Source organism: Peromyscus eremicus, chromosome 15 (assembly GCF_949786415.1).
Source record: "Peromyscus eremicus chromosome 15, PerEre_H2_v1, whole genome shotgun sequence".
In the NCBI taxonomy this organism is placed as follows: Eukaryota; Metazoa; Chordata; class Mammalia; order Rodentia; family Cricetidae; genus Peromyscus; species Peromyscus eremicus.
Genome location: NC_081431.1, coordinates 14421045 through 14441411, shown reverse-complemented (window position 1 = coordinate 14441411; position 20367 = coordinate 14421045). Strand labels below are relative to the sequence as shown.

Sequence of the window (20367 nt, the reverse complement as noted above, 5' to 3'; positions counted from 1 at the left end):
TCAGAGACTAGACATCAGTACAAACTTTCCAATCCTCTTATGCTTTACATTTCTTCCAGGTATGAGATTTCCACTCTCGCTGCAACATGATATAACAGCATGATTTGAATAGAAAGGAGGTATTTTATATAAAGATATGGTAAAAATGCAATCACACGCCCCCAACACAACTTGAAAATGATCTGACACAGCTAGGAGAAGCATAAAACAATCTACCTAAAGAAATCCAGTCCCCATTAAACAAAGAGTGGAAACTGTAAAATGCATATGATTTGAAGCTGGGGTTCATTTGTTTCTCTAGTCATGGACCTTTTCATCCAAAGAAAATCTTAAGAGCATCACTAAAGAATACAAACGTAAGTAAGGAGAATGCTGAGTCCAGCACCTCCACACTGACTCCAGGTCACATCTGGTGAGCGTGAGAATCTTTGGTGTAAAGGGCTCTTTAATGAACTCCTTCTTGCACAAAAACTCAGAGAAAGTGCATCTAGGTATGAGCTTCCTATTTGCTCTATATTACCTACTTCCAATCCAAGAGGAAATACACATCAAAAAGGACTCTTACTCTGAAGCTTGTCCAGTAGTTTGGAGCGGGAAGCTGTTCCCTTGCCTTCCCATTCAGCTTTTGCCCGTAGGTCTTCCGCATGGCTACACATTAGATACCTACAATAGAGTAAGCAACAAATCTCAAACCTTTTTCTTTGAAATATCATTGAAAAACAATTGATGCGGCCGGGCGGTGGTGGCGCACGCCTTTAATCCCAGCACTCGGGAGGCAGAGCCAGGCGGATCTCTGTGAGTTCGAGGCCAGCCTGGGCTACCAAGTGAGTTCCAGGAAAGGCGCAAAGCTACACAGAGAAACCCTGTCTCGGAAAAAAAAAAAAAAAAAAAAAAAAAAAAAAAAAAAAAAAAAGAAAAACAATTGATGCATTTTCACAATCAAGTTCTTGCTTACACAAATCAAGAAAAACATTTTTTTACAGTGAATCTAATCCGGTGCCTTCATAAAATTATTAAAAGGCAATAGAATATTACATAAATACACAATATTATCATTGCAATTATAAGATTACTCCCTTCTACTGTTATAATATATGTAGCTTACAGCCGGGCGGTGGTGGCGCACACCTTTAATCCCAGCACTCGGGAGGCAGAGCCAGGCGGATCTCTGTGAGTTCGAGCCCAGCCTGGGCTACCAAGTGAGTCCCAGGAAAGGCGCAAAGCTACACAGAGAAACCCTGTCTCGAAAAACCAAAAAAATATATGTAGCTTACTTTGTGCCAAGTTATGTTCCAAATCCTCAGCACATGCTTCACTGAATGTCCATAACTACCCTGTATGAAGCAAACACTCTTATTCTATTACATAAAGCAAAAACTGGAGACACAGAAAGCTTAGGAAGTAGTTCTAAGAGAAGGTAGGCAATACAGAAACCCAGAAACCCAGGCGTTCTAGCTGTACACCTGTTCTTCACAACTGAGCTGAGGTCACAGCTTCTCTAGCGATGTAAGTACTAAAATCAAAAGTCAAAACAACTCAGGGGCTGAGAAAATGTTTTAGTGGATAACAATGCTTGCTTGGCATAAGGACCTGAGTTAAGTACCCAGCAACCACGCACACAGTCAGGCAGGGCTACATATGCCTGGAGCCCCAGCCTTCCTGCCCACCAGGTACAGACAGCGGCATAACTGCTGAAGTCCCTCAACTCTGGGGAATGTATGACAGCCTCCTGCAGGGAGCACACCTCTAACCTGGCTTTTCTCAGGGAACAGGGTGGAACAAAACAAGTACAGGCCCTATTCAACTCGGAGGTGAGATCTGGCAGGTACCTCTCCTGGGAGCTCTGCCAAATATACCTTTCTTGTCACTTATATAAAAGACAATTAGGCAAAACGAAGTACTCCCTCTGCTCCCTGCTGCACAGGTAAGGCACCAACACCTCTCTGATACCAGTCAATGCCCTTCCCTTCCTCAACTAAAAAAAGGATCACAGAGTCTAAGTAAACAGCAGAGTACCTGCCTTCTTACTATGTAGTATGGATGTAGCATTTGGTTAATGAAAAAACTTTTTAGAAAGTGTAATTATATTTAACAAGCCTCCAAAAAAACTGGGTATTAGGAATACTTTGTCTCTAAAATAATTTTGGGGAACCAGTGAGAGGGCTCTGTAGGTCAAGGCTCTTTTAATATAAGCCTGCCTCTCTACCTCCTGAATGCTGGGATTAAAGGCATGTGCCACCATCGCCCAGTTATACATTTCTTACAAATTTTAGGCCATCCTGGTCTACATAGCGAGTTCCAGCCTAGCCAAGGATATGTAATGAGACCATGCTTCTAAATAGGTAGACATACAGATCAAGGCAACAGAAGAATAAGCAGCATGCTAACAGTTAAGCAACTGATGATTCTGTAAGCAGAACACTTGTATGCCCTTCATTGCTTGCTGTGACCCAAAGCCAGGAAGTCTTCTCTTCTTTCCTTCTTTCTTTCTTTTTTTTTTTTTTTGTGTGTGAGTAGATTTTGAAGTAATATCTCATTGGCTATATGGATTTCTTCTCCCTTTCACCTGTTAAGTATCTCAAATCTTTTTTTTTTTTTTTTTCCAATTTTCCAGACAGGGTTTCTCTGTGTAGTTTTTTGGTTCCTGTCCTGCATCTCGCTCTGTAGACCAGGCTGGCCTCAAACTCACAGAGATCTGCCTGGCTCTGGCTCCCAAGTGCTGGGATTAAAGGTGTGCACCACCACCACCTGGCCTTTTGTTGTTTTTTTGCTTGTCTGTTTTTTCTAGACAGGTTTCCTGGCTGTTCTGGAGCTCGCTCTATAGATCAAGTTGGCCTCAAACTCAAGAGATCCGCCTGCCTCTAACTCCGAGTGCTGGGATTAAAGGAATGTGCCACCACCGCCCGGCTCTCCAATCTCAATACAGATAGCTGAATAGCTTGTGCACACATAAGTGAATTGATCCAGAACTACGAATTTAGCAATATCCAGGTACTTTCTCTAACTTTGACCAACAGTACATTTCTATAAAAATAACAGCCCCTTCATGAATCTGGAGTCTAAGAACCCCACTTCCTTACCCACTAAGAACATGAATGCGCTCTGTATTGTATTTCAGTGGCGTCAGTTCACAGCGGAGAACCTGAAGTGCCTCCAGGACCTTGCCATCCTCCAGGTATTCCAGGTACTTCTGCTGCAGCAGCAAAAACTTCATCCTCTGACATGACAGAAAGCAGCAGTCAGGGGAAAAAAGTTGATGGAAGTTTCAGAAAATGTTTGTGCCTAAACAGAACAGTAGAGACCATTCTACTATGCCTCTTGAAAATAATTTTATAAAGCTTCAAGATGACTCAAGATATTTTGTTTTACGAGTCATAGTAGGTTAAATGACTGCTCAAGTCTACATATTAATAAAACTGTTGAAAACTCTCCAGTCAGGACCATTAGTGACTGAGGCATTATGAACATAAGAAAAAAAACACAAATGAATTCTGCTCTTACATTTCCTTAGATTTTTATGTATCAACATTTAAAACTATTCCAAGAATTCCAAATTTGCTTTTTAAAATTTCTGACTATATTAATAGGGCAAAAAGAGGTCTTATACAGTAAGCTTTGAAAACACTGGCAAAAAAAAAATCCCAGTTAATGGAAGAGTTATTTGAAAGCCATGATGTAGTAGGGGTATAGCTCAGTTGTATAAGGCTTGTGTAGTATGTAGAGATCTGGATTTGATTCTAGTACCGCAAAACAAACAAACAAGAAACAACAAAAACCCCAAACAAAACAAAAAAGCCACAATGTGACAGAAAACTAAGGTGACTGGAAGGCAGAACTAAAGTCACTAGGTCAAGTAGGAAAGTGCCAGATTTCGGCTTTCCAACAGATGCACACTGGAGGTTGATGTGCAAGAGTTTGGAGATCCTGTGACCAAACTGGGGGAGCACACGCTCACCTGCCCTCTCTGCAGTTGTAAAGAGATGCTCACAAGAGAAGCTTGGGTTTACTGGCCTTTAGGAAGGTTCAGTATCTACTACGTCTGTATATCTGTAATCATCTGCTCATTAATGTGTTTAGCAATGAAGCACAGATAAATATTATTTATTATTTGCCCACAAGGATAAAGCACTTTTCAGTTATGAGACACTTTCCCATTTATTCCTACAGGAAATGTTTGGTTTTAACATTTTTAATGTTACATATCATCTTGCTCTAAACTTGAAAACGATGATCCCAACCCTAGCAGTTTCTCCACTAGACAAGAGCAGTATCTACTATCTATCTAGAGTGTCTTCTCAACCTGAAGCTTAACGGATGACCACTGTTTGGAGGACTCTTTCAAAATCGTTCCTTGTGCTTCAGGAAGCACAAGGACAGAAAACGTTCATTACATTTAGAAGTTCCATGGAATGTGAACGAGCTAAGTCCACTTAAAAAGAGTTGTTACAAAATGGTGCACCAAAATTGCCATGTAACAACAGAATTAAAGAGCGTAATGAACTGCTTTGTAAGATTTTATATTAAGTAGTATCTATAAGATATTATAGTATTAAATATAATAATTATATTATTATACTATTATTATTATTATTATTATTATTATTCTACTGTGTGTCAACTACAAGTTTATTTAAACCCTCTTATATAAACCAGACAACTATTTAAACTTATCTGTTGTGAGACCTGTTACTTCTGTTTGGTAATCTAATCTTAAAACTTTAGGTAAGACAAAAAAAACAAAAACAAAAAAACTTTTGAAACTGAAACATATTCCTGTAGCTAGGAAAATTGCACTTACCAATTTTACACATAAGGTTAGACTAATGTAATCAGTTTCAGAAACAGACTAATTAGCAAAATGCTTTGAAAAGCATGTTTGTTGTATATGTATACTTAAGTTTATTTTTATATGTCAAGTAAAAAATACTTTGAAGTTCAAGTGACAAAACCCCAAAATTAAATTTGAAAGTCTTAAAAGGGAGGGGGGTCTTATATGTGAAGTTATTAGGCCACTGTCTCCATCTTCTGAAAAAATGTTTAATTTCACAAAATGAAGCTCCTATGTTATCAACACTCTGTTGGTTTCATAATTTAGTGTATTTTTAAGTCAAACTTAAGCCATGCCACACGCAACTAGTCAGTACTGATTTCATTTCCTCACTAAATTTTCTCAGCAATTGGGAATTTGGAAAACATTTTTTTCCTTTTAATTCCAGGCAAGTCTTTGCTCGTTTACTATTAATCGTAAGGCCCTCTCCCTCTCCCTCCCTAGACCCTGTGTGCAGAGGGTCAGTGCCCAATGCTATTTCTCCCTTACTCTCTCACCAAGACTCTGGCAGAACATGTTATTGTATTCTATGGGTAAAGATGAGGCAGGATAAAAAAGGAAGCAGACTAGAGCTTTGAGCAAAGCCAACACAAACACATATTCCTGTATATACGGGGATGCTGTAAAATCAATACAAGGACATTTTTATGAGTCATTTCATCCGAATGAGGACGACAAGGAACACCCTCAAATGGGTGTCAAAGCTTGGCCTAGTGCACCGCAGCTAATGTGCTACTGGACAAATGCAACTGGAGTTCGAGGAAGAAATGTTTAGCCATCTGAAACTCAGCTAAGTGTCTGACACACAGTAACAAGGAAAATGTAGTTTCCCTTTCTAAATTTAAAGCTCAAAATTAATATAATCTCAAGAAAATAAAGACCTTTTAATGCACAAATGATGTTCATTCTTGAGAAAGTTAAAAATTAGGCAATACTGAGGCTTGCTTCGACAAGAAGGATCTTCTTTTCTGTCTTTTCAAGATCAGAAACTTCTGAAAGAGCCAGAGGGCAAGAAAAGGGATGAGGAAAAAACACCCTCCTTGAGTTTTTCCAATTAGACCTCTATCAGACACTTCAGCTCTCTGATGCCTCTCGCCCAGCAGTATTTTCTTCTCTTTTAAAATCTAACAAAAACGTGAAATTGAAATTTCTTCTTGGACACCTCCCCCATCTTACCCAATATCTGAATCACTGTTCTTTTTCCCACATTATCAGACTGAATTTTAACATTGAAGAAAAACTCAAATAATAGTATCCATGGAGCCTGGTTATTGAGGGCAATCTCCTAATTTTGTGATGGCTTTAACTCTAAAATAATATTATAAGCAAATTTTGCCAATTAAATCCTGATTCCAAGGAAAGGAGAAATATGTTATATTTAATCTAAGGATCTCAAAGTTTTTATTTGACTTTATGAGTTAATTTTTGTATGTCAAGTTCTTATTTGCCCTTTTTGTTAAAATTATTTCTATTACATTAAAAAACAAAACAATGAGACTTTGTAATCATATAACAATTTTCTGTTCTTGGTCTCAAATGCCCATCCAGATTCTCAGACATGGCATTATCAACTCAAACTGAAAAATGTTGATTCATGACTTCAGCATCCAAAAAGCTCACAACATCTGCTATTCTGAGTATCATTAGACTGGAAACGATTTTAAAGCGTGGGGGACAGGGAGAAAGTGAGGGAAGTAAACTAGATCAATAATAACATTCAGATTTTAAAAATAAAGTCCAGTCTCAAGGCTAGCGATGCAGCTCAGTGGCAGAGCACTCGCTAAGCCAGAGAAGGCGCTGGCTTTCATTCCCGCCAATGGAAATAATGTGCAGTTGGAGACTGTACTGTCATCAAGTGTCTGGGTGGAAAGGAAGTAATTATGTTAAAAACCCATACAGTTGTCTTCTAAGACATTATTACAAATTTCAACTTCTAGCAATGAAGTTGGGAAGAAATAAATGATATTAGAAAGGAGGAGAGTGGCTTCAATAACTGCTGAACTCCATCTTCTAAAGCAACTGACTCATCAATGCTTATGGAGACAGAAGTGGAACCCCTTTCTTTGTATAAATACTGTTTCTAAACAGTTTGATGGTGTGAGCCTCAGCCAGAGATCTAATCTTCATCTTTTATTAGATCCTAGAATGGTCTACAGACTCAACAGGCTGTAAAAAGAAAGGATTCCTCCTTATTATCTATAACTATCTTTCTTCAATTTACATGTTGCTTCTATTGAAGTTTCTAATGAGTCATAATCTAAGTCCAAGCAGAAGTCTCAAAATTATTATGAATAAATTTTTAAAAGAAGTGAATCCATTAAATTTTTGGCTATTAGAGTATACATATAATTTGGATAAACTTTAAAAAATGAAAACATACTCCAAGAAATTACATCAGAATACTCCACAAAAAAATTTCTTCATAGCCACCAAAAAACCCCAATTCTTATTTTGGTCATTTTATTCTTTTTTAGCTCATTCAGACTGAGCCAAAAATTCGTGAGTAACTGCTCAATTAAAATATACTTAGGTTTTAAACCCCAGACATACCAATTGAGGACAATTTGTATTTCCTGAAAAAAAAAAATGTAATCCCTTCAAATATGGATGCTTACTTCAGCTCATTTTTATTTTTAAATTATTCTATGGAATTGTTTGTTTAAGTTAAATCATTTAACTTTGTACTCATTTAAATTGTGTAATACTTTGGGTATTTATGGAAAGAACAGAACCATGAATTTAACTACATGTTTGTCATACTTCTTTAGACCTTTAATTTCCTGAAGCCTACTTTCTAAGATTATATTTTGTACAGAATTTTTAAACGATTTTGTAATAAGGTTTTTTAAAAGAAAAAAAAACATGGCTCTATTAAGTTTATAGACAAAGGTAAAAAAGGTTAATGTTTGACCCAATTTAAAAAAACAAAACAAAAACAACAACCAAAATGCTAATGGTCACTTACTAATATTTAACAAACAGCTGGCTTCCCTACTCCACTTCCTAGTCTCCTTCTTTCCCTCCCCCAATGACAGGAAACTGCCTTTGACAATAAGTGAATCAGCTGGAAATCTATAAGCCAGCAGCCAATTCTTCATGCTTTCCAATCACTAGTGCTCAAAACAAAACAAAACAATGTATCACTTCCTAAAGAATTAAAACCCATCGCATAAAAAACAAAACAAAACAAAACCCATCAAGGTTAATGAAGGAGGTTAACAGGGTGAACTACTAAACAGATTTGGATAAGAAAGTAAAGATCGTAAGCAGGGTCCAATGGTCAAATCTGCACCTAAACCCCTCAAAGTGACACATATTATACAAACTTTGACACTTATCAATTCATATAACTTGAATGAAAGAAAATGGTAGGCACACCAACAGTAATAATTTGGCTTGACTATGTAATTCCAATGATCAAAAAATAATGTACCAGCTTCTTCAGGCTATACAGTATACACATACCCAAACATATTTTCTCTTCAACAAACACATTCAGTATTTTGAATAATATGAAAGTATAATTTATCCTTGACCCTAATAATACAAGGCTCCTATTAACAGCATTAAAAGCAGGAAGATGTTTACATTTTTATAGAGCTTAAATTACAGTTTCAAATGACACATTTACTAAGTATGACATAAAAAACTTAAAGTTCATAGCTTACAACCATAAACAACTCATCCTTATTTATAAATTACATAAAATTTACTTTCAAGCCTCTTAAGATCGGATGCTATAGTTATCAATAACCTAAAATAAGCATAAATGTGAAACTAAGAACGAAAGTGTATTTACCACAATTATTCCCAACAACGTTTGAGAGATTTCAAGTGCGCCTCTTACCACAATAGCATGAGGAGAATGCACTAAAGGCTTTAGTTCATTCAGGTCATTTTCTGCCTGCAAAAATTGGTGTAAAAGAAAAGCAAAAATGTCACAAAATGTCCATCACATACATAATTTTAGTAGCAGTCATACAGCTCTGTGTGCCCTACTTTACCTTATCCCAGTCTCCTTCCATGACATGATTTCGGAATTTGGTAGCAGAAGGATGTTCTAAACGACATCCCGACTCTTGCATGAGGAGGTCAACAGTCTGGCTGCAGGAGAGACACAATGTAAAAAAGACCTGACCAACTTTAGGGATGGACTCTTCCTAATAAACTAGTGTCTACAACTTCATGAAGAAAAAAAAAAACACCTTTAGAGCACTTGGCTAAATAAACGATTTAAAATGCCACCTACATCTAAAGTTAAAAATCTTTCTTGAAACCATAATTCAGTTCTTCCTACTTCTGCCATTTAATGTTTCAGCAGTTTAAAGGAGTATACACAATTTCTAAAAATGTGCTCTAACCAACTGGTCAAATAAAAACTGGGATCTAGAAACTATCTATGGCACAGCATTTCGAAAGATAAACTACAAGATGACAGATGGCCTGTGTTAGGTAGAGCTTTCCTTCCAGATATTCTGCTTGTATGGAAATTCTGCTAGGTCAATCTTTAAAATTAAAACAAATCCAGCATCAAAAACCATTTCCTTTCTCTTCATACTAAAAATAGCCAATTTACTATGGTGTAGACTCCAAACAGTCACGAGTTATTTCCGCCTGCTGCTGTCAGCTTGCCGCTTCCCTCAGTAATATGTTCTGTTAGCATTCACAAAATTTATTTTCACGCTTACCCTTTTCCTTTAGGGAATAAAGTGAAATCTTTCTAGAGTTTTCTTTGGGAGCTTAACTCATCAAATGTGGTTTCATTTACCAGAGACTTTGTTACCTAAGCCTTCAATCAGCAGTCATCTATTTGTGCTGGTGGCTTTACTTAGTGTTTCTTTAGTGCTCCTCATTTTCCAGCTCAACAGTGCAATGCTCAGCTTGAGAATCAAAATACTTCTGTCACTCTGAGTAAGTGCTGTTCTCCCCATTTCCCAACAAGTACATGCGAGTGCGCACACACACCACACCACACCACCACCACCACCACCACCACCACCACCACCACCAACAACAACAACAACAAAAACCCCAACACTTCAGCCTAAGAGTTTATTTTAATTTTAGCTTTGAAGCTAAGGAAACTGGCATGTTTACTCCCATCAGCTCCTTCTGGCTCTGGCACCTCATTCAGCTCCAGGACACTCCCACCAACCCTACTTCGACTCCCTTACTTTTTCTTTTGTGTGTGTACAAAACAGTGAGTTTTGGCTAAACCTCTGTCTACCCTAAGTTTAAGGCCACTGAACCTGTATTTGAAAACAAATGATTCACCAGACCAGGTATCACTTTTTCAGAGGCAACCTTCTTGGTTTTGAAGTGGGATTTCACTAGTGCTAGAGCTTTAGTACACACACTGCCTCTGCATGACTTCAACTCCGTGTCTTTCTTCATTATTCCCATCAGCTTTACTCGACAGCCTCTTTCCAAATCACCCCAGCCCCTTAGTTCCCATAAACACTTGTAGGCCGACTGTCCTTCCTGATTGGTAGTTTGCCTGGGCTGTTGTCGGTCAGGGGTGGGGGTGGGGAGGTGTCCCACAAAGATGCCTCTGAGACACACTTGAAAAACAAATCCTCCAAGGTTCATTATTTCCACCGCTCCGATCCACCCCTCCCCCAGCATAAACACCCTCGGTGTCCGCCTTCTGGAAGAACTGACAATCCAGCGCTGGAGGTGCGTGGGGAGGGGTCACTGGGCTTCCACCACCCCTCCCCAGCCCAGACGGTGCGGCTGGTTTCACGACATCAGGCCGATTCGTTTCCCTCGAGCTCCCTTCCGCTCCTCCCGGGGCTGTCTGTCCGGGGCCTCCTGCGCACCGGGGCCCGGGGTCCCCCACAACCCTCCCGGCGGCTCGGCCCCGGCCGGGCCCTCCCCAGTTGTAGGACGGACACTTACTTGAGCCCCAGGCCATTGAGGTGCTGTCCTATGAGCCTAATGACATCCTCATCGGACTGCGAGAGCCGCTTCTTCTTCTTGAGGCTGCTGCCCAGCTCGGGGGTGGCCAGGGCGGCGGCGGCGGTGGCGGAGGCCGCGGCGGCCCCGCCGGGAACCCCGTTATTGACACTCAGGCTGTTGCTATTGTTGCCAGCGGCGGAGGGGGCGGCAGGCAGGAGCCCGTTGGCGTGGGCCAGGTCCCCCGCGGACGCCGCCGAGGGGGACGACTCCCCGTTCTGCGCCGACAGGCAGGCGAGCTCCGGGGTCTGGCCCTGGCCCCCGCCGCCCCCGCCGCCGCCTCCTCCCGCCCCGTTAGCCTGCATGCTGCCGCCGCTGACCAGGCTGTGGCCGCTGCTCCGCTGGGGGGCGGCGGGGGCGGCCGGAGGCAGTCCCACCACCACCACCACGGAGGAGGCGGCGGCGGCCGGCGAGGGCGAGGGCGGGGGGGGGGAGGCCTGCTCGGCCGGCCGAGGCCCCGGGCTCTCCTGCTCCCTCCGCCGCCGAGGCTCGGGGCTTCTTCCGCGGGGGCGGGGAGGCTCCGCCGGCGTCCGAGTCGGAGGAGGAGGAAGCGGAGGCCAGAGTTTCCTCGCCGAGAGAGGCCGTGGTGGGAGGCCGGCGGGGCGCGGCGGGGGTCGGTGGGGCGGGAGGAGGGGGAGAAGGAGGACCGGGCCCTTCCCCCCCCCTCCGGAGGCGCTCGCGGCGCGGCCCGGGGGCTCGCGGGCACTGGGGGGGCGCGGGCTCGAAGCTGGAGCCCCGGCAGCGGCGGCGGAGGAGGCGGCGGCGGAGGCAGCAGCCGCCTCGGTGCTCGGTCCGCACCGCTCCGCTCCCTGGTGTGTTGATTCTTCCCCCAGCTGCTGCCTAATGGAGTCCGGGCGCTGGCGTCACAGGAAATGCCTATACTGCCCTCCTCGCTCACTTCCGGCAGCAGGTATGGAACCTATAGGGGGCTGTCACCCAGCACGTGTGTGTCCGGCAGCCGGGGTAAGGCCGTGGGGTGCAGGCGAGGGCATGCCGAGGGGTCCGGCCCCGGGTGGGGTGTGACCCAGCACGACCTGGCCCGGCTGTGCGAGGTCCGCCCCGGTGCCCGGGGCCTGGCGTGCGAGCTCGGCCCCGCAGGAAGTTCGCAGCCGACCCCCGAGGCCCTGCGGGGTGGGAGGCAGAGTTCGTGTCCTCGCTGTGCACCCCGAGCGACCCAGAAAGCAGCGACCAGCTGGCGTGGAGGGGCCCGCGGACGCACTGGCATGGGCCAGGGTGTGGCCTGCCGGCGGCCTGGTTTTGCAGCTGCAACTTCAGGCACAAGGGTGTGCTAGGCCCCCGTCCGCTGGCTCTCTGCACCCGGGATGAACCACTGCCTCATTTTAGGGTGGAAACACTTGAACTTCCACAGCCAAGCACTACCCACAGTTGTTGTATCCGTGTCACCAAAGGACAGGGGAGGTGACAGCAGAGGAGACCGTGCTCCACCCTGAGAAGGCGATGTCGGCTGTCACTGCCTGTCTGGTTGGGGCAAGAAGTCTGGTGTGCAGAGCAACGGAGGCACTTGGCTGTGGAGTTTTACTGTTTTTGTTTTGGTTTTCTTTTAAGTGTTCGCTCAGATGCCTTGGTCCTGGTTCCTGCTCCCTCTCAGACAGGGGGGAGTCAGGCATCGATGCCGAGCCTGGCTTGACATTTTCAAGTGACCGGGGTTTCACTGTCCCAGTGCGGTTCGCGGCTTTCTTGGATGGAGAAATACAGCAGCAGAGAACTGGGCTGAATGTTACTCATTGGTGAATGGTCCACAGGACCCCCTCATCAGTTACATGTATATGGTTGGTAGCCTGTAGATCTGGTATGTACAGATGTTTTCTCTGAAGTTTAGGAAGTCCTTGGTGACTTCCCTTTGGGAGGAAAAATAAAAACCAGCCTCAAGCAGTACATCTTACGTCCCTAAAATTTACAATACTCACAGCTCAGTAATTTTGAGGCCTTTGGAGGCAGTCCTTTTCAATTTAGAAGTGCAATAAAAATTATCCTATGATTTGTCAAGAATCTTGATCTCTGTTCATCCTGAGACGGGGAAGAGAGACAGAAAGACCAGGGCGGAGTTTCTCATGCTTTAAATATGCTTTCAGGTGTCAGCTGTAATTGCAAAGTGACTCACATACCGTGCTTGTATTCACCTGAGACAGACCTTGGTTCTAGCTGAGGTTACAGGGCACAGACAGTATATCCAGCAGAGCCAGAATTACTAGATAGTTAATGCCTCCACAGATCCCTGTGTAGCTCCTTTAGAAATCTCATTAACATAAAGGTTGTTATTGTTTAGGCAGAATTTACTCTTTGCAAAATAGTTTATAGTCATCTGGTAGGTCCCCAGCAGCCTTGAGGATGGATTAGGTCTCCATCTTACTTTGAATAAAGTCTATAGCTTTTATAAAGAAAAGAACCGTTTAAGTACAGGCCAGGCTCACACTCAATAACAAAAGGAGAAGGATGAAAGGAACAATAAATAGGATTTCATTGCCAACCAAGCTCAGTATGTATACCTCAGCTTTTCTTCCTTATGGGTAACCAAGGCTGCTCCTAAAAATTTTGAATTTCTAAAGTCCATATACATGTACACATTTTTATTTATAGTAAAACAGAGGATGGGAACCTGTTGTCTGAACTCCAGGTCTTTTTAGAGACAGGTTTCAGTACCACTTGCCCATTAATAGTTTTTGAAATACTATTCTCCACATTCAGAAACCTTTAGTAATGTCCTGTTACCCACAGGGTATAAAGATCTATAATTGTCTTGATTTCCATAGGCGGATCTGGTCTTATCTCAGTCTTTCTATTCGGCTAGCTCTCCTTAAAAGCGTCTTGTTTTTATTTTATTTTTAGTTAACTCATAAATTATGTGCTACATATTGTACACTGTACATATTTATGGAAAGGTTTTATCACTTGCCATCTCTGTGACCCTTTGTTACTGCCACTGAGTGTTCTGGGCTTGTTTCTTCTGAAGACCTCCTGTCTTCTCTGCCAGTCTGATTGAATGGAGTTTCTCTGTCAAGACACAGCTCCTTTTGAACCTCCTTAGGGGAGCGTTTCCTGGCTTCTAGCCTTCCAGCGGTTACTGTGAGTATAATTTCCTGGGTCTCCCCAATACTGAAGACTGCATATAATCTCATTCACTGACACTCCTTGAGGTCACTAAGGGGACCTTTTTGAGACCTCTTGTCTCCCGGCTCTCTCTCTTCTTCCTTCCTCCTACAAAAGCTGGGTCCTAGGATTAGGTACAAATTGTCTCTCTGGGAAAAAATTGTGTGTATATTTAGGTACTTGATTAATTTCTGCACTATTGTATGGGACTCTAAATATGGTAGGTACCGAATGAAAGGTAACTTCCAGTCCTGTTTGGCAGTCATAGGGAAGCAAGGACTTCATTTGTGCTAAGCTGTATTCTGTCACTGAGCTTTGCCCCCTACCCACGGAAAGCAAAGGCTTTGGGGTGTGTCACCCTGTCAGGGATGCTGTGGAATCGGCTACATAGTAGGTTATTGAAGTAATTGACACTAAGGCCTTTCCAAGGGACTGTGTATATACGAGACTGCCAGCAAATATATGAATGCCTCGAGGGCGGAATGTGTGTGTTCTCATCTTAATGCAGTCCTTTTCGAACTCTGGGTCATAACCCATTTGTGAAATCAATGTGCTGAGCCATAATTAGTGTGTTTTTTTTTTAAAGTAAAGTAGAAAATTATACAAGCATAAATATTCAAGTAAATCACCTGAAGGTAGGGTGCTTATTTTGTGAGCCTTTTGTTTCAATGACAAATACATGTCTGGGCTTTATAAAGTAAATGCATTTCTTCTCTTCTCAGAAGGGTTTGAGGGCTGGAGAGATGGCGCAGCAGAAACACTTGTTGCTCTTGCAGAAGATCCAAGTTTGATTCTCAGCACCTGAACCATCTGTAACCCTAGTTCCAGGGGATCCAGCAGGCATGCACGTGATGTACATACATGCATGCAGGTAAAACATTCAAACACATTTAAAGGAAAAATAAGTAAACCTAAAACAAATTCTTTTTAAAGAGTTTGAAAATAGCCAGTGGGTGGTGGTGCACTTGGGAGGCAGAGACGGGAGGATCTATGTGAGTTTGAGATCAGCTTGGTCTACAGATTGAGTTTCAAGACAGCCAGAACCCTGTTTCAAAAAACCAAAAACTATGAAAGAAAACATTGACAACAGTAAACTCATCTGTATCAGTCCTGATTGACTAGAAAGCAATTCAGGAAATAGTAATGACAAGTGACTGGTATATTCCAAGGCGACATTTGTAGTTCTTTTTTTTTTTTTTTTTTTTTTTTGGTTTTTCGAGACAGGGTTTCTCTGTGTAGCTTTGCGCCTTTCCTGGAACTCGCTTTGGAGACCAGGCTGGCCTCGAACTCACAGAGATCCGCCTGCCTCTGCCTCCCAAGTGCTGGGACTAAAGGCGTGCGCCACCACCGCCCGGCATGACATTTGTAGTTCTTAAAACTAAAAAAGATATCACATTTTTGGAAGTTGAGATGTTTTGAATATGTAGGTGTTTATAATAAAACACAAAAGTAAATTTTCACAGGTGTTCGTTAAACTGGTAATTATGTTTCTGTCCAGATTTAAATTTAGGAGTTGGGATAGAGTATTGTTTACCATCCAGAAGCTCAGTCTAGCCTAGAACTCTGTCCATCTGCCTTACCTTCCCGAGTGCAGGGATTCCAAACATGCACCAGTACACCAACTCCTACTACCTTTTCTTTATTTGAGGTTGTGCAGTGGCAAGCTGAACTTGGACTCGGTAAGTTGGGCAGAATCAGGAGGGAATATGGGAATGTCCTGGAGTCAGAGGACTTGGTCAGTGTCCTGACTCTGAACAGCCATTTGACTTCACTGTCCCTCAGACACAGTGTCACTTTTTAAAATTGACTTTTTTTTTTTTTTTTTTTTTTTGAGCTGAGGATCAAACCCACGGCCTTGTGCTTGCTAGGCAAGCGCTCTACCACTGAGCTAAATCCCAGCCCTGCTTGCCTAGCAAGCACAAGGCCCTGGGTTCCATCCTCAGCTCAAAAAAAAAAAAAAAATTGACTTTTATTTCATGTGCATTGGTATTTTTGCCTGCATGTATGTCTGTATAAAGGTGTCAGATCCACTGGAACTAGAGTTACAGACAGTTGTGAGCTGCCATGTGGGTGCTGGGGATTGAACCCTGGCCCTCTGGAAGAGCAGGCAGTGCTCTTAACCACTGAGCCAACTCCCCAGCCCACAATGCCGTTTTTTAAAGTATATAGTAACCCCTATCAGTTTGTTTGATGGAGTTGGTGGATGGGTGAATGAGATTGGAAAAAGCAAACAAACCTAAAACATGTTAAAATGTTTCAAGATAAATTTAAACCTCCCATCATTTAAGGATTTGAGGGCACTCAATACAAAGATGTCAAGTCGCTTTAATATTGAGCCGAGGACTTGAGGCGCTTTCCTGCCTCAACTCTGCCGTTCAGCCTTGGTCATATGCAGACAATCTGTCAGCCTTGGTGAGAGGAGGGAGGGCCAGTCACTAAGCAGTTTTATCCATTGTCCCAAGCATATCTCTCCAGCACTTGCTTATTTCCTCCTCTCTACAAACATCCGTCCTTGCAGTGGGCAGTAGATGGGGTGAGGACACCAGGTGTATCTCACCAGGAAGACAGAGGCCTTTGAATTCAAAGTAAGCATGTATCCACCTTTGTCCCAGAGAAAAGTAGCCTTTTCCTCAGTAGTTGTCTCCAGCTGTTGAGAGACCCATTTGGTGTAAATAATAACATCTGGGGAATTTTTCTGAAGGAAATAAACTACACCAGCAACTTACTACACAGCTAAGAAGGATTGCTTAGAGTAGTTTTATAATTGCTACACCAGCCTTGAGGTAGCACCACATTTTAAAACTGTGACACTAACCTGTGGGTGCAGGGACACTCACTGAAGTATAGTGTCTGTGGAAGAGGAAATCACCCAGGCTGGTGAGAACACAGAAGCCAGATACCATGTTACATAAAGAAGGAATGTTACAAACACTTTATAATAGGATTCTTCTTGGGAAATGAGTAAGTATATATAATTACATTTCTGGTAGAACAGAATTGTGTAGACAGTGGCTTTTTGTGGAGGGACTGAGTGAAACTTTCCTTACTGTTCAAATTTGCTGTCAGTATATTTTGAAGTGTCAACAGGGTTTATTTGGGCTATGAAGATGATAGATAAATTTGCTCTTTTTGTATTAATGTTATACTTTTAAAACACTAGTGTTCCCAGCATTTTGGGAGAGAGAGGCAGGTGGGTCTATGTGAGTTCGAGGCCAGCCTGGTCTACAGAGTTCCAGGACAGCCAGGGCTACACAGAGAAGCCCTGTTTTGAAAAAACAAACAACCCAAAACCAACAAATAGTGTTTTTAAAAGAATACTCAAAAGCAATCAAAATATGAGAAGTTGATCCTAATAAAAACGTGACAGATAAAGCAGTGCCGTGTGTATTCTGTATTTGTTTTTAAGACTCTCCTCTCCATAACCTGACTCTCCTAATTCTCAGGCTGCTGTCTTCCACATACACACTGTCATAGACACACACTCCATCACACAGGCACTTGTCACTCTCTCTCTCTCTCTCTCTCTCTCTCACACACACACACACACACACACACACACCATCACACGTGGCTAAATTCGTCTTGGGGATAAAGAGTAGAAAGGCATTCCTATTTATTAACTTTGAAAAGTAGATAAATAATTAAGAGCCCTGGGAGTCCCTGCATAGATTCTTAGACAGCAGACCCTTTGGGCAGTCTTCCTTATTCACAGTTCAAATGTATTCTTCATCTCTCTGGCATTGTCATAACTCATAAATAATTATGGGACAATTATGACTTAAATAAATTATAGCTATTAAAAATATGTATACACAGTCTGTATAGAGATACTAGACTAGTAGATATTTTAAATTAAAAAATTTTAAAGTAGGTAATTATTTATAAAGTTTTAAAAAAATTGGATGGGGCATGAGGCGAATTCCCTTAATCCCAGCAGTCAGGAGGCAGAGGCAGGAGGATCTCTGTGAGTCAGAGACAAGCTTGGTCTACATCATTCTAGACTACCCAAGGCTACCTAGTGAGACCTGCCTCAAAAAATTATTGAAAGGATATCTGGATTTTCTAGTTCATTATTTTTATTTTAAAATCGCTATAGGGGCTGGGGAGATGGCTCTCCACTTTAGAGCACTTTTTCTTACAAAGGAACCTGGTTCTATTTCCAGCGTCCATGTGATGGCTCACAACTATCTGTACCTATACTTCCTGGAGGTCTGACCCCCTTCTCTGACCTCTGAGGGTACCAGGCATACATACATGCAGCCAAGCATTCATACACATGAAATAAATCTTTTCAAAGTGTAAAATGGTTGCTGGAGCTGTAGGTCAGTGGTAGAGCATGTATAAGGCCTTGAGTTCAATCCCCAGCACCAAATAAAATATTAAAACTGTGCTCTTTAATGTTAAGTGTGCTCTTTAATAACATTAAACATATAGGCAAATGTGAAATAGAATAGCCTAAATTTGCTGGGCGGCGGCGGTGGTGGTGGTGGTGCACACCTTTAATCCCAGCACTCGGGAGGCAGAGGCAGGCGGATCTCTCTGAGTTCGAGACCAGCCTGGTCTACAGAGCGAGATTCATGATGGCACCAGGCACCAAAACTGTACGGAGAAACCTTGTCTTAAAAAAACAAACCAAAAAAAAAAAATAGCCTGAATAAAAAACTGTTGAATGAGAGGCCATCAAGCCATTTGTGGTGACATAAGTCTATAATCCCAGCATTTGGGAACTGGAGGCAGATCAGAGGTTCAGAGTCATCCTCAGCTGCATAGTGAGTGTGAATCCACTACATGAGACAGTTCTAAGTGGCTTACATGTACTAACCTATCTTAATCTTCCTGGGTCTTTTTTTTTTTTTTTTTTTAAATGAGAGAGGCCATAATGCCCGTGATTGACAACATAACAAACCATAGCTGAGCACTTCTTGAGGCTAGTGTAAGAAACTCATGGCTAGGTCAGACTAGGGCTTGCAGATTCTATGTAACAGTGGTGGGAGTTGCTTCTTCTGAACACAGACTTTCTATATGTATTTCTGAAAGGTGAGAATGCCCAGTTTCCTGATACCCCTTAGATTCTTTATCTCATAATGTCTGCTCCTGATGCTAGGTTATTGTCAAATACTATGGCATAGATATAAATTTGTTGGTAGGGTTTAGGCAGAATTAGAACAATACTGTTCTTGTTTCCTGGTGGCTACTGGTTCTGCTGTTTTTTAGTATTGTATTTTGTTTATTTTGTGTGTGATGGAGCGGTCAGAGACAACCTCAGGGAGTCGGATCTCTCCTACCATGTAAGTACTGGGGATGGAACTCAGGTCCTCAGGCTTGGCAGCAAGTTCTTTATCACCTGAGCCATCCTGCTAGTACCTGCTTCCATTTTAGCCTTTCTTTTCTATGATAAAAGATGTCCATAACAGAGCTTTCATAATCACTAAGACTAAAAGCCAACACCATTGGCCAGGCATTGTTCTACACGGCTTACATGTATCATCCTATTTTGCTTTTCCCATCAGCCTTATGAAATACAATTGGTACCATTTTACAGGTGATAAACTGAAGCCCAGAAAATTTGAGGTCACACAGTTTGTGTATGGCAGAGCTGGGTACTCAGCCTTACAATATGCTACTTTTCAGAGATAGCTGTTGGTAGAATATGAATGGAAGTCATTGTTTAATTCCTTCAAGGTTAAAAGAAAACATGAAGCAAGTCCTATAAATTAATGTCTGTGCCTGGCTGTTTCTGTGTATATGAAGCCTTGGACTTTGCCCTTTGATGCCTATACTGTATCACCAGACTGATTAGTAGTAAATAAGGGACCACTGAAGGATACTACAAGGATTTCTGTCCTTCAAAAGCTGCCACAGGATGTCTGAAATGCCTTTTTGAAGATGCAGTTCACTTCTCCAAGGAATCCAGTTGGAATGCAAATAATCTGCCTGGTAGAGATGATACACGAGGCCAGGTGTAACCTGTAGACTCAACCAACTCCTGACACTACTCCAGAAAGTGGCAAAGGAGAGCAGGAAGGAATTACCTTCCCTATAAGTAGGAAAGCTCTCACAGCTGAAGTCTTCCCAAGAAACACTAAATCAAGAGGCCCTACCAAGTCAATTTTGTGTTTGCGTCTGTCTCTAGACCAAGTTGTTTGGGCCTAGGATTCTGGAGTTGCAAAGAGCCAGACTAGATTCATTGAGGAATTCATACTTGTTTTTGTTTTCTTTCTTTCTTTCTTTCTTTTTTTTTTTTTATTTTTGAGACAGGGTTTCTCTGTATAGTTTTGGTGCCTGTCCTGGATCTCACTCTGTAGACCAGGCTGGCCTCGAACTCAGAGATCTGCCTGGCTCTGCCTCCCAAGTGCTGGGATTAAAGGCATGCGCCACCACCACCCGGCATACTTGTTTTCTTTTTCCTTTTTTTTTTTTCCTTTTTGCTTTTGGGTTTTTTGTTTGTTTGCTTGCTTGCTTGTTTGTTTTTTTGA

The 20367-nt window shown here is 42.3% G+C and overlaps 1 protein-coding gene across 5 annotated transcripts in view; it reads right to left on the bottom strand.

The window, feature by feature from the left end:
• Positions 1–11103, bottom strand: part of Wdr26 (WD repeat domain 26) — a 43838-nt gene extending 32735 nt beyond the window's left edge. For 3 of the 5 annotated variants that reach the window (XR_009383331.1, XR_009383332.1, XM_059281104.1), the window contains exons 1-5: positions 10727–11103; positions 8833–8932; positions 8628–8732; positions 3081–3217; positions 566–663 (exon numbers count right to left, since the gene is read on the bottom strand). Coding sequence is in view for 2 of the 5 variants with exons in the window: in XM_059281104.1 (XP_059137087.1) it covers positions 566–663; positions 3081–3217; positions 8628–8732; positions 8833–8932; positions 10727–11088 (802 nt within the window). In the remaining 3 variants the exon portion in view is untranslated. The remainder of the gene's footprint in view (positions 1–565; positions 664–3080; positions 3218–8627; positions 8733–8832; positions 8933–10726) is intronic. The other 2 variants (XR_009383333.1, XM_059281105.1) reach the window with 1 other exon arrangement.
• Positions 11104–20367: the final 9264 nt, after the last annotated feature.